This window comes from Falco naumanni, unplaced genomic scaffold (assembly GCF_017639655.2).
Source record: "Falco naumanni isolate bFalNau1 unplaced genomic scaffold, bFalNau1.pat scaffold_84_arrow_pat_ctg1, whole genome shotgun sequence".
Classification (NCBI taxonomy): Eukaryota; Metazoa; Chordata; class Aves; order Falconiformes; family Falconidae; genus Falco; species Falco naumanni.
In genome coordinates, this window is record NW_024427571.1 from 1 (window position 1) to 12,422 (window position 12,422).

A 12,422-nucleotide genomic window follows, 5' to 3' on the forward strand; every position below is an offset into this window, starting at 1 on the left:
CCACAAAGTCACCTTAGTTTTTCTCATTCATCAAATCAAACTCAGGACTGCAGGAAGCTATCTGAGACAAAGAAGTGGAGCTGCTTCTCAGTATTTTCATAATATTAAAGAATCTCTTTTTGTCCAGGCAAGAACATTCTTCAAATACAAATGCAGGTTCATTAACTAAAAGTGATTCTGGTGAAGTCAAGCAAAAAACACTCCACTGATGAGGACACCCACTATGCTGCTACCCTGAAACCTAACCTGAATTACAAAACTACCCGTTTAACATTCAGTGGTTCTTTGAAATAGGTATTTGTAAACCACATCACTTTCACTTTATCAAGCAGATCCATTTTCAAATTTATATCCTTAATTTCACAAGTGTATAAACCTGCAGTTCATTCATACAGTCTCCTTCGCTTTCACCTCCTTTCAGTAGGCTACGCTCACCTGGACAAAGCTGTTGTGGGTGCACGCTGAAGCAGCAGGACCAGCACAGCCAGCCAGAGGATCTGTGTGGGCTGCTGCTGAACAACTCTGCGGTGTGGCTGCAAGAATTCAAACACAGCTATCAGACTGCAAGAACTTGTGTCTGGTGTGCAGAGTTCTATTGCTTACTTTGATTAAACATTTCAATAATCACACAGTAAATGAAATTCCAGAAATTTATTGTTACCTCCCAAGTCATTTTAAGACCAATTTCTTAATCTTAAAAATATTTAAGATATGTATAAATACATTAAAAATATATATTGTAAAATTGGTAACACACACACATACATACATGCAGAAACTTCATAATCAGAGTCTTTTGTGTCTTAGTATCACCTCTCTGTTTTGGCTGCTTGAGTTTCTTGTCACAATACACCACAGAAAGCGTATTCACATAGCTGAGCCTAGGTGTTCATACACACTTGTGACCATGTGAATTTTAAGACTTACAAAGAAAATGAATTATCTTACCAAGAGTGTATCATTCCGAAGAATATCATGACTACTCCTAAACTACCACTCACCAGAAAGGTCTTCTTATGTAAGTGAACCCTACAGGCACAGATGCATTCAAAAGGCGCGACTGGACTTGCACTGTCAGGTGGCACCAATAACTAATATGTCTCACATGGTCTCCATGACTGATTTTTCATTATTAGACACTCTCGGATAATAAAGCTTCAACGCATTTCTTTGATGCAATTCTACTACTGTCAAAGGTTTCGCAGATAGTTGAAAGTAAACAGAACTAAATCCTTAAACTAATTATGGTCTAAGGCTAGTGGGGAAAAAAAAGACTTAGATGAGCATATTTTATGTTACTGACTTTTCAATAAGAATCATAATGAAAAAACAGGGAAATCTTTTGGTCACGGAAGTTAACAAACAAGTTTGAATACACACAAAAAGAAATCTTTTGACAAAGTTCTACTTTGATTTCATTTAATGGGACTTCAAAAGTGAAATGAATAGAGTCAAGCATAAGATTGAACATACATTCTTTAGTTCTCTCACTTACTAAATACATATCTTAAGGTTAACTATCACTTTCCAAACAAACTAATCTTGCTGCTGTGCTCTCATGATGAAGGAAACCAGACTTTTTCATGTGGACATATGAAGAAACACACTTTCAGCATTCTGTATGTTATAATATATAGAAGAAAGGATAGCGGAGAGATTAAGAGATACACAGGCACAGAAGTAAAACCGCTGAGACAGTCCTAGAGTGACAGTGAAAATTAAAAGATTTATCATACTCCAGTGAAATGTCACTTACACTCTCAGAAACGCTAATTAATTCACTGGAGGTTTCAAACGCCTCAGATTCCTTAAGTTTCTGTATTTTAGTTTTGATTACACCTTGCAAAATTTGGTATGTTTTCACTGCGTTCTCACACCCACCTCCCACCCCAGAAGATTTTACCTGAGCAACATAGCCAAGTTGTCCTTTAAACTTAAAGCAAAAGGAGCGTCATCCAGTGAGAGAGATCTCCATATTCATGTCTAAATCTACGCTGGTCTCCCCCCAGCTCCCCTGCAGGCAGTACTTCAAAACAGGCACTTCCAGGACACCAGCAATCTTACCCCAAGACAAACTCTAAACCGAGCTACGTGAAATCGCACCCGAGACGCCCCTTTCCTTCCCTTGACTACGGGAGAGGGCTGGGGCCTTAGCTGAGACAGAGACAACTACAATTCATCATGATGAGTTTCAGCCTATGCTCTGTACCAATAGAGACGCAAAGCAGGGACCACCTCCCACCTTAATGAAGCAAGTATCCTGGATGAGGCTTGGAGCTATCTGGTCTAATAGAAGGTGTCCCTGCCCACAGCAGGGGGGTGGGAACTTGCTGATCTTTAAAGGCCCCTTCCAACCCAAACCATTCTATGATTCTCAGGACACCTGCTCCTGGGAGAAGACTTAATAGTTAGCAGCTGGTAAGGCAGGCTCCACACTCTGGCCACCACAGTGATCTCTGCATAAGGAGCACGTGGCAGAAGTTGCCCGTCTCTTAAACATTTAAGTGTGTCTACAAGAAATGCCCAGCTCCTCAGAACCCTTCCTTGACAAAAATGACGTTACGGGAACTGTTGATTATTGTCTGAAATGTTCTCAGCAGAGGTCTCAGAAGAGATGCACAAAAGATTTAATGATTTCACTGTGTAGGATTTCTAAACAGGGATAGATAGCTGTCTTTGTGAAGGTGCGGCTGCCAAAGGAGGAGCAGGCAGAAGGAAAGAATAATAACTGAGCTTTAGTTTGTTCAAGGCAAGAGTCACTGTTCTGAATTTCAGAAGTTTTAGGGAAATTAAAAAAAACACCACAAACCCACAACAAATACACCACCACTCCCCAGAAAATACCCTATCATGTGATTTTTCCCATTCAAGGTAAGGGCAAGGAAAAGAACAGTAATTTGCTTCAACTCCTCTTCTGAAGAATAAAAACACTTAAGTGAGACTGATTTATTTTGTAATTGAGTGATTAAGTGAGACTGACAATTGTGGCAGAAATAATTTAGAAAAAAGAAAGGAGCCAAGACTTTTGTACTTTCTAGTCTTCAGTGCATCAAAAAATACAACATAAAGAACTTAAGCAAGAAAAAAAATTTAGATACAAAAACAGTATGAGCAGAATGAAATACTCTACACCAGGAGTCCTGAAACTACGGCCCACGGGCCGGATATGGCCCCCCAGGGTCCTCAATCCAGCCCCCCGTATTTACAGAACCCCCACACCACCCCCACCCCCGCCGGGGGTTGCAGGGGGGAAACCAAGCAGCTGCAGATGACTGCCTGCCACCTAATCCGCACGCCGGCCCCCTGTTTAAAAAGTTTGAGGACCCCTGTTCTGCAAAATACTTTTGACTGATCTTTGAGTTTAAAACCTTAACCTGGAAAAACATGAGACCAAGGCCTAGGATACTACTTCTTAACAAGGTCTCAGTGCTTTAATATCATTGTCCAAGTTTTGCTTAATTAAAAAAACAAAAATGAAAGTTAGCCTCACACCGACTAGTTTTGGACAAATGTTCTTCTCCTTGCCCTTTCACCTCAACAGAAAGGCTATCCAGAAAATCACCAGGGGACACACAAAATCTGGAGGAAGGACACGAATACCAAACAGAAACTCCTTTTGCTTTAGGTCCATCTTCCTTTTAGACTTGACACTTTCTAATTCTCACTTGAGATATACACATGGCGGAGTATTGTAGAAAAATATTTGAAAGTCTCACTTTAAAATCTATTTTTGAAAAGCAAATGCAGAAATTTTTTTTCATACCTGTTGGATAGCAGGCTTGTGAGTACGGCACTGAAGATGCAGAGCTGCTGCAATTTGCAATGGATGTGGCAACGCTTTGGGTCCCTTGCTGAAGTGGCGGAAGCGAAGCCGCAGGCTGGAGTGTGTACGTGGCTCCTGTTGGAAGTGTCTGGAGTACAGGAAAGGCAGCCCCTTTATCTGGAAAAGCTGGGGAAGCCCCTTGCCCTGGCAGCAACCCAAGTGGTCCCTGCTGGATCCAAGTGGAAGGGACTGGAGTCGCATCTAATCTTTGTGCTGGTAAAGTGCTGGGGGCTTGGCACGAGGTTGCCATGTAGGAGTAAGGAGAGAAAACACCTTGACCGTAAAGTTGATGAAACTGTCCTACAGTCAGCAGTCCTGCAGTGGGTACAAAATAAAGCGAAACAAGTGTTAAGGAAAGGAGTTTTCACAGGCAAAGAAAGGCAATATGAGGAGCCAAGGCTCTACAACATGATTTGGGAAGACGACCTTTGCTCCAGCGTACTTAATCCAGAAAGGAGACTGTACTCTTAGACCCGAGCAAGCAGTAACTGCTGTGTGGCACACGAGCGAAGCGCCAACACAGAGGTGTCTGCGTAGCATTCAGTCTCCTTAAACTGGCAGTAACGAGTTACCCATATTTAGAAACGTGCTATAAATCAAAATGTGTAGTAACTTACTAAACCAAACAAAAGCAATTTTGAAAGTACGTTGTGTTAAATCAGACAATACATTCTAAAAAAGGGACATCATAAAGCAAGATTTGACCAAACTCCACTACTGACAGCTCACAAACAGCTAAGGGAAGGGCAATGTCAAAATCCTCCAAAGGACTTTGCAAGTACTTTATGACAAGTCATTTATTTGGTCAAGAAAAAAATTTCAAAGCCAATTTTTTCGCAGACAGCTCAAATAGTTCAGTGCAGACTAAAATATCCCAGACTTTGCCATTTTGTTATTTCCTAGAGAGTCCTTTTATTCTTCTCTATTATTTTATAGTTTCCTCTCTCAGACGGTTACTGTTTCATGAAATGGTATTTGCTTTTATACCATGACAGCTCAATTTCTGTTTCGGTGACTTTGTGGAAACACTGACAGTAACACTGCAAACGCCTGTGCTCATTGATTTCTGCAAGAACTACTGCATTTGTGACTCCCCTGCAGGATTGCATTTAGCCATGAGAATTACGAGTTTCAGGATCGTTCACGTCAATAGGGTTTATCTAGAAGCCAGGCTTTCTCAGACCTGTAGTTTCCAATTCTCACTCAAAAGGACTTTTTTTTAAAATAGCCTCACATTTACCTCTTGCACTCCTCTGATGAAAACTAATTCAAGAAATCACTAACATACAGTCATTATTCTGCAAGTTCCCATTTAATCATTAAGAATCACTAAATAAATACCAGCTGACCCTGAAGATTTGCTAAGACTTAATGTATAGGACCGTTTATTTCCTGTTCAGTACTTTCACCATTTATAAACAGAGAAGGAACAGGGGTATGAAAATTCTTTTGTTTATATTTTACCTTTGGATAGAACTAGATAATCTTCATGTCCCTAACACGTAAACAAGACACCACGGGATGCCAAGTTACCAACCTCCAGTTGCTGTCCAGGAATTGTTCCTGAATGTTTAACAGAGCGTTACACCCTGCAAGACACTGGGAACAGACGTGCCCCTAAACAGTCAGTACAGAGCGCACAGTGCATTGTCAGCCTGTCAGAACTTGACTGCATAGAAACCCCAATGTTTTCCTTGTTCTGTCTTTCTAGAAAATGAGACTCCTAGAGCAAAAACTCTGAAACTGCAGCCATAAAAACAGAGGACAAAAAATGAAAGAGTCATCTCTTTCTCATAATTTCCTTTACCAATGGTCTGCATTACATCAGACAAACCACATGTCACTGAAGTCTGCAATGACTCACCTTAGCCTTAACAAGGTTAACATCAAATCATTAATTTAAATGCTTCCTAGCCTCCCTACTGAAATAAGTTCCATCCCTTCTCAGATGCTTCATTTTGTTTTCTTGGTATTGCACGTGCAGTTCCACACACATCACTGAAAACACCACTTGAATTAGATGACAGTTCCTACCCTGACACAGTAACCAAGAGTATGGGGATACCCTACTCTGCTCTAAACGCCAGCCGGTGCTGCAGAGAGCAGTACCGTCAACTGCTTCTCCCCTTCTCCTGGTCGCACAGTCCTGCCGCTTCTCCTACACCGCGCCTTACAGCTCTGCACCCATGGGGTGCATCACCCGGGTCCAAGAGCCAGCCACAAATAGGCTATTAAAGTCTTCTCCGATCACTGCGCTGAACCAACACGCTGCTGTATCAGCTGCAAGGAAGATGTCAGTTAACATGCCACCAAGGGAATGGGAAGCCGGAGTGCTCTTCTGGCAGCAGCCCAAGAGCACTGCAAAGCAAGATATTCACATCTTCCTTACACAGCGCCAACTACAAAGCTTTAGGGCCGATACAAAATTTGTGGAATAATCCTGAGGGCTCACACTTGTCTTGGGAAAACTCAGATCCTCTCAAAGAGGCTTAGAAAGAAAGAAAACATGTTCTAGGGCTTTTCAGCAGTATTATTTTCTAATTAGCTCTCACCTACTCATTCAATCCCTTTTAAAAACTACGTAGCTTGTGAGTTCTTTTTCAGGAGACAACTGACAAAAATCTTACTACCAGGCCTTGTCTCCTTTGCACAAAACTAACAGGATGCTCTAGTTACCACTTCACATGACTCACTGTTTCACACACATTTAATGACAGCTTATTAAGCATCCCTACTGATGGGCATCCTTACTGACGGGCAAGAAGCAGTAACGTGCATCTGGTAGAGCTGTGCCAGCTCCACAGAGATCGAGCAAGGGTGTTCTTAGTGTAGTACGCAACAGAGACTGTACTGTAGTCTACAGGCAGCCTGAAATACATGTGAACCATGCTACTCATGCTTACTGGCAGCAGATCTACCTGCATAAACAACAGCTTCCCTACACCAGGTGAACTGAGATGCCACCGGCAAGGACAGGTAACCCTTCTCCCTCAGGAGAGCGTTGATTTTCAAATCCCATGCCACCCAGCGCTTCCCAAAAACCCACCAAGACCCCACATGGCCCACTCCGACTCACCAGGCCTGTTGGCATTGCTGAGCGTCGAGGGCGGAGGCAGCGGCTGCCCGTTCAGCGGCGTGCCGAGCAAGCGCTGGAAGCGGTTGGGTGGGCGGCTGGTCACATCCAGGCCCGCTGCCATCTTCGCCCTGTTGCCCTTCGTCAGGCGCTTCAGGTGGACGAGGAGGTCGGGGCGGTCGCGGCGAAAGTGGGGGCTGCGGAAGTGATGCAGGGGCCCGGTGCAGTTGCCACCGTTGCCTTGTCCACCCTCTGGGCCCGGCCCAGGCCCGGGCCCCACCACACTGCTCCCCGGCAACATCCCCACCTTGCGGAAGCCATAGAGACTGAGCTGCCGGATGAAGCTGCTGAAACCGGTGGCTGCCGCTGCCCCGTCGCCACCCGGCTGCGCGGCGACGGCCGGCCCGGCGCCCAGCAGCTCGCACCCAAAGAGCGGCTGGTTGATGAGCAGCCCCTGGCCGGAGGCACCCAGCGAACGGAGCGGCAGCGCGGGCTGCTGACCAGCCGCCACAGTCTGGCGGGGAAGGTGTCGGCACTGACGGGGACGGGCTGCTGCGACGCGTCCGTGTCGGTAGGTGGCACCAACGCCGCGCTCAACCGCCGCCCGCGCGGCCTCCGCTTCCCCCGCCACGCGCCGAACGGCACGTGCCCCGCCCGCGAGGCGCTGCCCGCCGCGCGCGGCCCCCGGCCCTCAGCCCCGCCGCGGCGCTGGTCCGCGCAGCGGCCCCGGTCCCTCGGCACGGCACGGCCGCAGCCCGGCCCGCCCTCAGCCCCGCCATCCCCTCGGCCCCGCCATCCCCCGCGGCCCCGCCATCCCCCGAGGCCCCGCCATCCCCCGCGGCTCCCCCCGTCCATTCAGCTCCCCAAGTCCCCTCATCCGGGCCACGTCCCTCAGCCCCCCCATCCCCCTCCGCCACCCCCTCCGCCCCGCCGGTCCCCTCACCCCGCCGGCCCCTCAGCTCCGCTGCCACCAGCATCTCCCGTAGCTTCTGTGAGCGACCGGGCGGCTGAAGCCCGGGGCCGAAAGCTGCCGCTCGGGGCGGCCCCGCTGCCAGCCCAGAGCCGTCCCGGGGGCAGCCTGGACGTCCTTGAACCACGGCGCGGGTGGGCGCCGGGCCGTGGAAAGCGGCCGCAGAGCGGGGAACACGCGCTCCGCGGCCCCGCACCCCGCCATGGCTGCCCGGCGCCCCGGGACGGCGCGCGGGAAAGGGGGCGGGGCCGCAGCGCCACGTGACACAACATCGAATCCCAGGGAGGGGCGGGGCGGGGGCGGGTTCTGCCGAGCAGCCGGACCTGCCCGGGCCGCCGCGGCTGCCGCGGGGTGCGGGCGGCGGGGACGGAGGGGGCGGAGGGGGTGCGGGCGGCGGGGGCTGGGGAGCTGCTCCATGTGCCGGGGGCACCCCGGGCTGGTGCGTACCCCGCCGGGAGGAATGCAGCCGGCAGAGCAGGTGTTGCAAAGTGTCGGCTTGAAAACCACTGGCAGTTCACAAAAGGAAAAGCAAATTTATAAAGAGTGCAGAGGAACACGGAACAAATCGGGAATTGTGTCACGTTTGCCCTAAACCCACCCCAGACCTGTGCAGCTCTGATCCCCACGCCAGAACAGATCAGGTGGAGTTAAAACGGGGCAGAGAAAATCAGCAGCGAGGATAAGAACTAGCTTCAGCGGAAGGAAATGCTGAAGAAGGAATCTTCAGAGGGGCAGTTATTGTATAAAAAGATAGGTAGTAAAGTTGTAGTTAGTGTAAAGGAGGCAAGCACGACTAATGGAGGATTTCAAATAGGAGAAATCAAATCAGGTACTTAATCACAGGGAAACCGGGGAACTGATTGCCACAGGATGTTTTGGGTACCATAATGTTACTTGGCTAAGGGAGGGTGTTGGGGGGGTGCGTGTGTGTGAAGAAAAGAGAGAGGAAAAAAAAAACAAGATTAGCTACATTCACAAAGACTAGAACTCTTAAAGCGGCACCTTTGTCGCTGCGAGTGCTTGCACTGTGCGCTGGCACAGCTCTGAGGCGGTGCCTGAGCTGCACTGGTGCCGATCTGCCCTCTCCTCAGCCTTGTGCTGTCAGCTGTGGCTGCAGGCAGACTGCAGGAGCCAGCAGAACCATCCTTACCGCTGCAGAACAGGAATCTGCTATGAACCAACAGGCAAAGAAGAGCAGGGAGCCAGGGAAGGAAGAGTGCGGTGATCTCTCTCTGCTTGCATCTTGCCCACAGGTCACCAGCAGTGGCAGAAGAAAATGACATTCCTCTGTCTTGGCTGCCCTCAAAGCAAGACAGTGAGAAAACTGAGCACCTGTGTGTTTTGTGAGCTCAAAGATATTATCTTGACCTCAAATATATTATCTTGGAGTTGTCGTAAGATTTCTTAGCAAGAAGGTACAAAACCAAACCTCTTCCTTAACTAAAGTCGTCCTTATTGCTTTGGTTTACAGCACAGCCCCTAACCACCAAGGCAAGTAAAAGCGCAGTAACTTCCAGAAAGGGGGCAAAATTGAATAAACTGATGGGAAACTGTTCCTATTTTTAAACTGAAAGTAATATCCCTCTGCTCTTCTGCATAGCTGAAGTGAGGAAAATGATGTTTGGGTGGGGTTGCTAACAGAGTTTCACACTTCAAATTAAACCAGAAGCAGAAATTTTGTCAATGTTGTCATCAAAGCTGAAATCCAGCACCACAGAAGGATGCTGCTTTACCCAAGGAATTAATGGCCTACAATTCTAGTAAGCTCATGCTGTCATCTTCTCAAGAGGCTTTGCATTTTTTTTCCCCTCTGTAATAATTTATTCAGAATTACGTTGCTCAGTGTAAACAGCCAAAACTTAAGTAAAGCAAATCTGAAAAATCCAGAAAAATGTCCACAAAGAAATGCTTCTCGGCATTCTTGAGGTTGTCTTTTGCATTACTTCAGTGAAATGAATTTGGGTTTCTTTCTCCCTGTGCAGCAAGAGTGCCAGAAGACCATGACTACCTGATGGTGGGACAGGTGAGGTTTTTAGTGTATCATCCGTAAATCAGGGTAGAGCCAGCAATACGTCGTCCATAACTGAAATGCAGAGCATGATTCCCTAAAACTAACACACAGAAACAGCGGTCCCTTTCGTACCACTGGCCATTCTTGACTTCAGCCACAAGAGCGGATTCATTTGCCACTTCTTGGTCAGTGGGTTAAATTTGGTCCTGAGGGCTTTAATTGTTACTTTACTGTCAAAGATTGTTATTAGCCAAAGGTGATGGGAGCTGCAAGAATAAATAGCTTATTACTAATTTGTGTCATTGACATATGGACTCAGTGCTTTCCTTCTTTTTCACCCATGTGAACTCAAATTGCTGTTAGCCCGCACGCCCCTATTTGCCATGTACCATGGCAGTTACTCTCTGGTGTCTGCCTCTCCCACAGCTGTGCCTTTCTCTGCAGCTAGCTTTCTTCCTCCTTCCCTGCTGCGGGACACCAGCGGTGTGTCCATTGTACAGACGAGAAGGTGGGCCTTTGCCAGAAATTCATAATCCTCTTCTGCCAGTGCTTAACCTCCATTCCAACCCTTTGTAATAACCTCCTGGGTTTCTACATTTCCCTTGCTTATACATATATATATAGTACAAAAACCCCCTACCAACTTAACGATGTAGATTACACATTTTGCAAACTGATTCTGCAGAGCTGAACAAAAATGTTATTGTTAGCTTGTCTACTGTATGTCAGGGCAAGGACAGCTGCATTTCCATGCAGTGTGCTGACCCTGACTACCATCCAAGGACATACCACTGTTAGTAAAGGCAGCACTTAATCCCTGGAAGGTTTTACCAGGTTAAGTGGAGGATTTTTCATCACTTGGAAAATGTAAATCAATGTGTGCTTTTGTTCAGCTACCAGTTAGTTGAGGAAGTGACCAGTTTACGTTATCAAGCCTGTAATTTGCAGAAGGCCAGACATGCTACGTACAGTCACCCTTCCTGGGCTGAAAATGTCCACCTCTAAATGCATAAGGGGAATGTACATATATAATACAAAGCTGGAAAATAACTGTTCTTACCATGATTATAGGCATGTTAGATTTGTGAGTGGTAAGAAGTGTTGCTGTAATTATTTTCAGTTTTGTTAGGAAGATAACAAAGAACCGTTGAGAAACATTCCCTAGAGAATTAACATTTTGGAAGAAAAGTGATTTTTCTTACATTTTTTTTCTAGCTAAAGAAATAATTAGCTAGTACAGAAGGATGGGTATTATTTTCTTATTGAATGTATAGCAGTACAAATCTTTGAGCTCCAGACCTCTTGCAACGCAGCTAAGACAGAGTCTCATACTACTACATTTTAATTTGTTCTGAATCAACATAAGTAAACATTGAGTATTTCTATCCATTTCATCTTAGTTAGGAAGGAAAGAAGGACCTAGATGCTTTGCTAATAAGTCAGATAAGATTAAACTCAAAACTGTTTTCAGATCTGACAAATTTTGGCAAATAATCTCTATTTTTAATTAGGGATGGGATTAGGTCCGGAAGCACAAGCACAGTACAAGACAACCAACTTTCCTACTCAGCTGACTCATCTGAAACTATGGAACATGACAATTTTAGAACAGAAGCCTAAGAACATATCATCAGCCCATTTTTCTCAGTTCTGTTTTAAGTGATCTTTGAGAAGCATAGTTAACCTCTGTTTCATGTGTTAATACCGTATTAAATTGCCTTATTGCTTTGTGATGCAGAGAAACTTTGATGTTGATTTCTCTGATTTGTTTCAAGAATGTTTTTTTCTTGTAAGCTTGAAAAAAGAATATTCCACTGAAATAAGTTGATTGCAAGGAGTTTCAGTAATTGAATCCCTAGATAGTCGTCTTTATGCTGGGAGGTTTTGTCCCACTTCTAATGGATTTTCAATGCTGAAACAGTTTCATTTAAAACTGTTGCCATAAAACATGTTAGAATTTTCTAATTTTGTTGCAGGATTTTTTTTCCCCCAAAACCTTTTTAAAAGCTGAGGTTGAAGATAATAGTATTACACTAAGAAATACTGTAAAATATATTCTGAGAAATTAGAAAGATGTCTACAAGATAGACCTGTTAAGACTATCATGCTGTCAGTCTGTTGCGGAGTGTTCACCAGTACTAAAACGACTGCATTTAAATACTATTATAAGTTACTGGGGTGTTTTTTCAGTGGGAAGAAAAATCCTTTGTGACCAAAATGTAAACCAAAGACCTATCTTCCACAAAGTTCAGAAGTCTGTGGCTATCCAACTGCACAGCAGTTCTGTCATCAGAGCAGCTTACCTAAACTCACCACCTGTTAAAGGGGGATGATGAACTTCTTGCTTCCTTTAATTGCACCCTCTATAAAACCGGTTTCATTTCACTCCCTGCTGTTCCCTGGTGTGGGGTCAGCAGGATGCAGACAGCACCCTTCTGTGCTGTGAATTGGGGTCTGATGGGTGAGCAGTCTGTGGGGGTAGGGTGGGGGGGCAGGAAGGGTACCGAGGTGACACCCCCCAAGCCCAGGGCACACTCGCTCCAAG

The 12,422-nt window shown here is 46.0% G+C and overlaps 1 protein-coding gene across 1 annotated transcript; it reads right to left on the bottom strand.

Moving 5' to 3' along the window:
* Nucleotides 1-207: 207 nt before the first annotated feature.
* On the bottom strand, nt 208-8,138 carry LOC121082373 (heat shock factor protein 5-like). Its single transcript, XM_040581703.1, has 4 exons — nt 7,840-8,138; nt 6,900-7,445; nt 3,764-4,138; nt 208-533 (listed from the first exon to the last, which is right to left on the bottom strand). The coding sequence occupies exons 1-4, from the start codon at nt 7,871-7,873 to the stop codon at nt 418-420; spliced, it is 1,071 nt and encodes a 356-aa protein (XP_040437637.1). The 5' UTR covers nt 7,874-8,138; the 3' UTR covers nt 208-417.
* Nucleotides 8,139-12,422: the final 4,284 nt, after the last annotated feature.

Bases quoted from the DNA above. Each gene is read 5' to 3' on its own strand.
- LOC121082373 (XM_040581703.1), bottom strand. From the start codon at position 7,873: ATGCTGGTGGCAGCGGAGCTGAGGGGCCGGCGGG. The intron at 7,446-7,839 runs GTGAGGGGACCG...GCGTCGCAGCAG, and splicing joins GGAGCTGAGGGGCCGGCGGG to CCCGTCCCCGTCAGTGCCGA. The intron at 4,139-6,899 runs GTGAGTCGGAGT...TACCCACTGCAG, and splicing joins CAGCAATGCCAACAGGCCTG to GACTGCTGACTGTAGGACAG.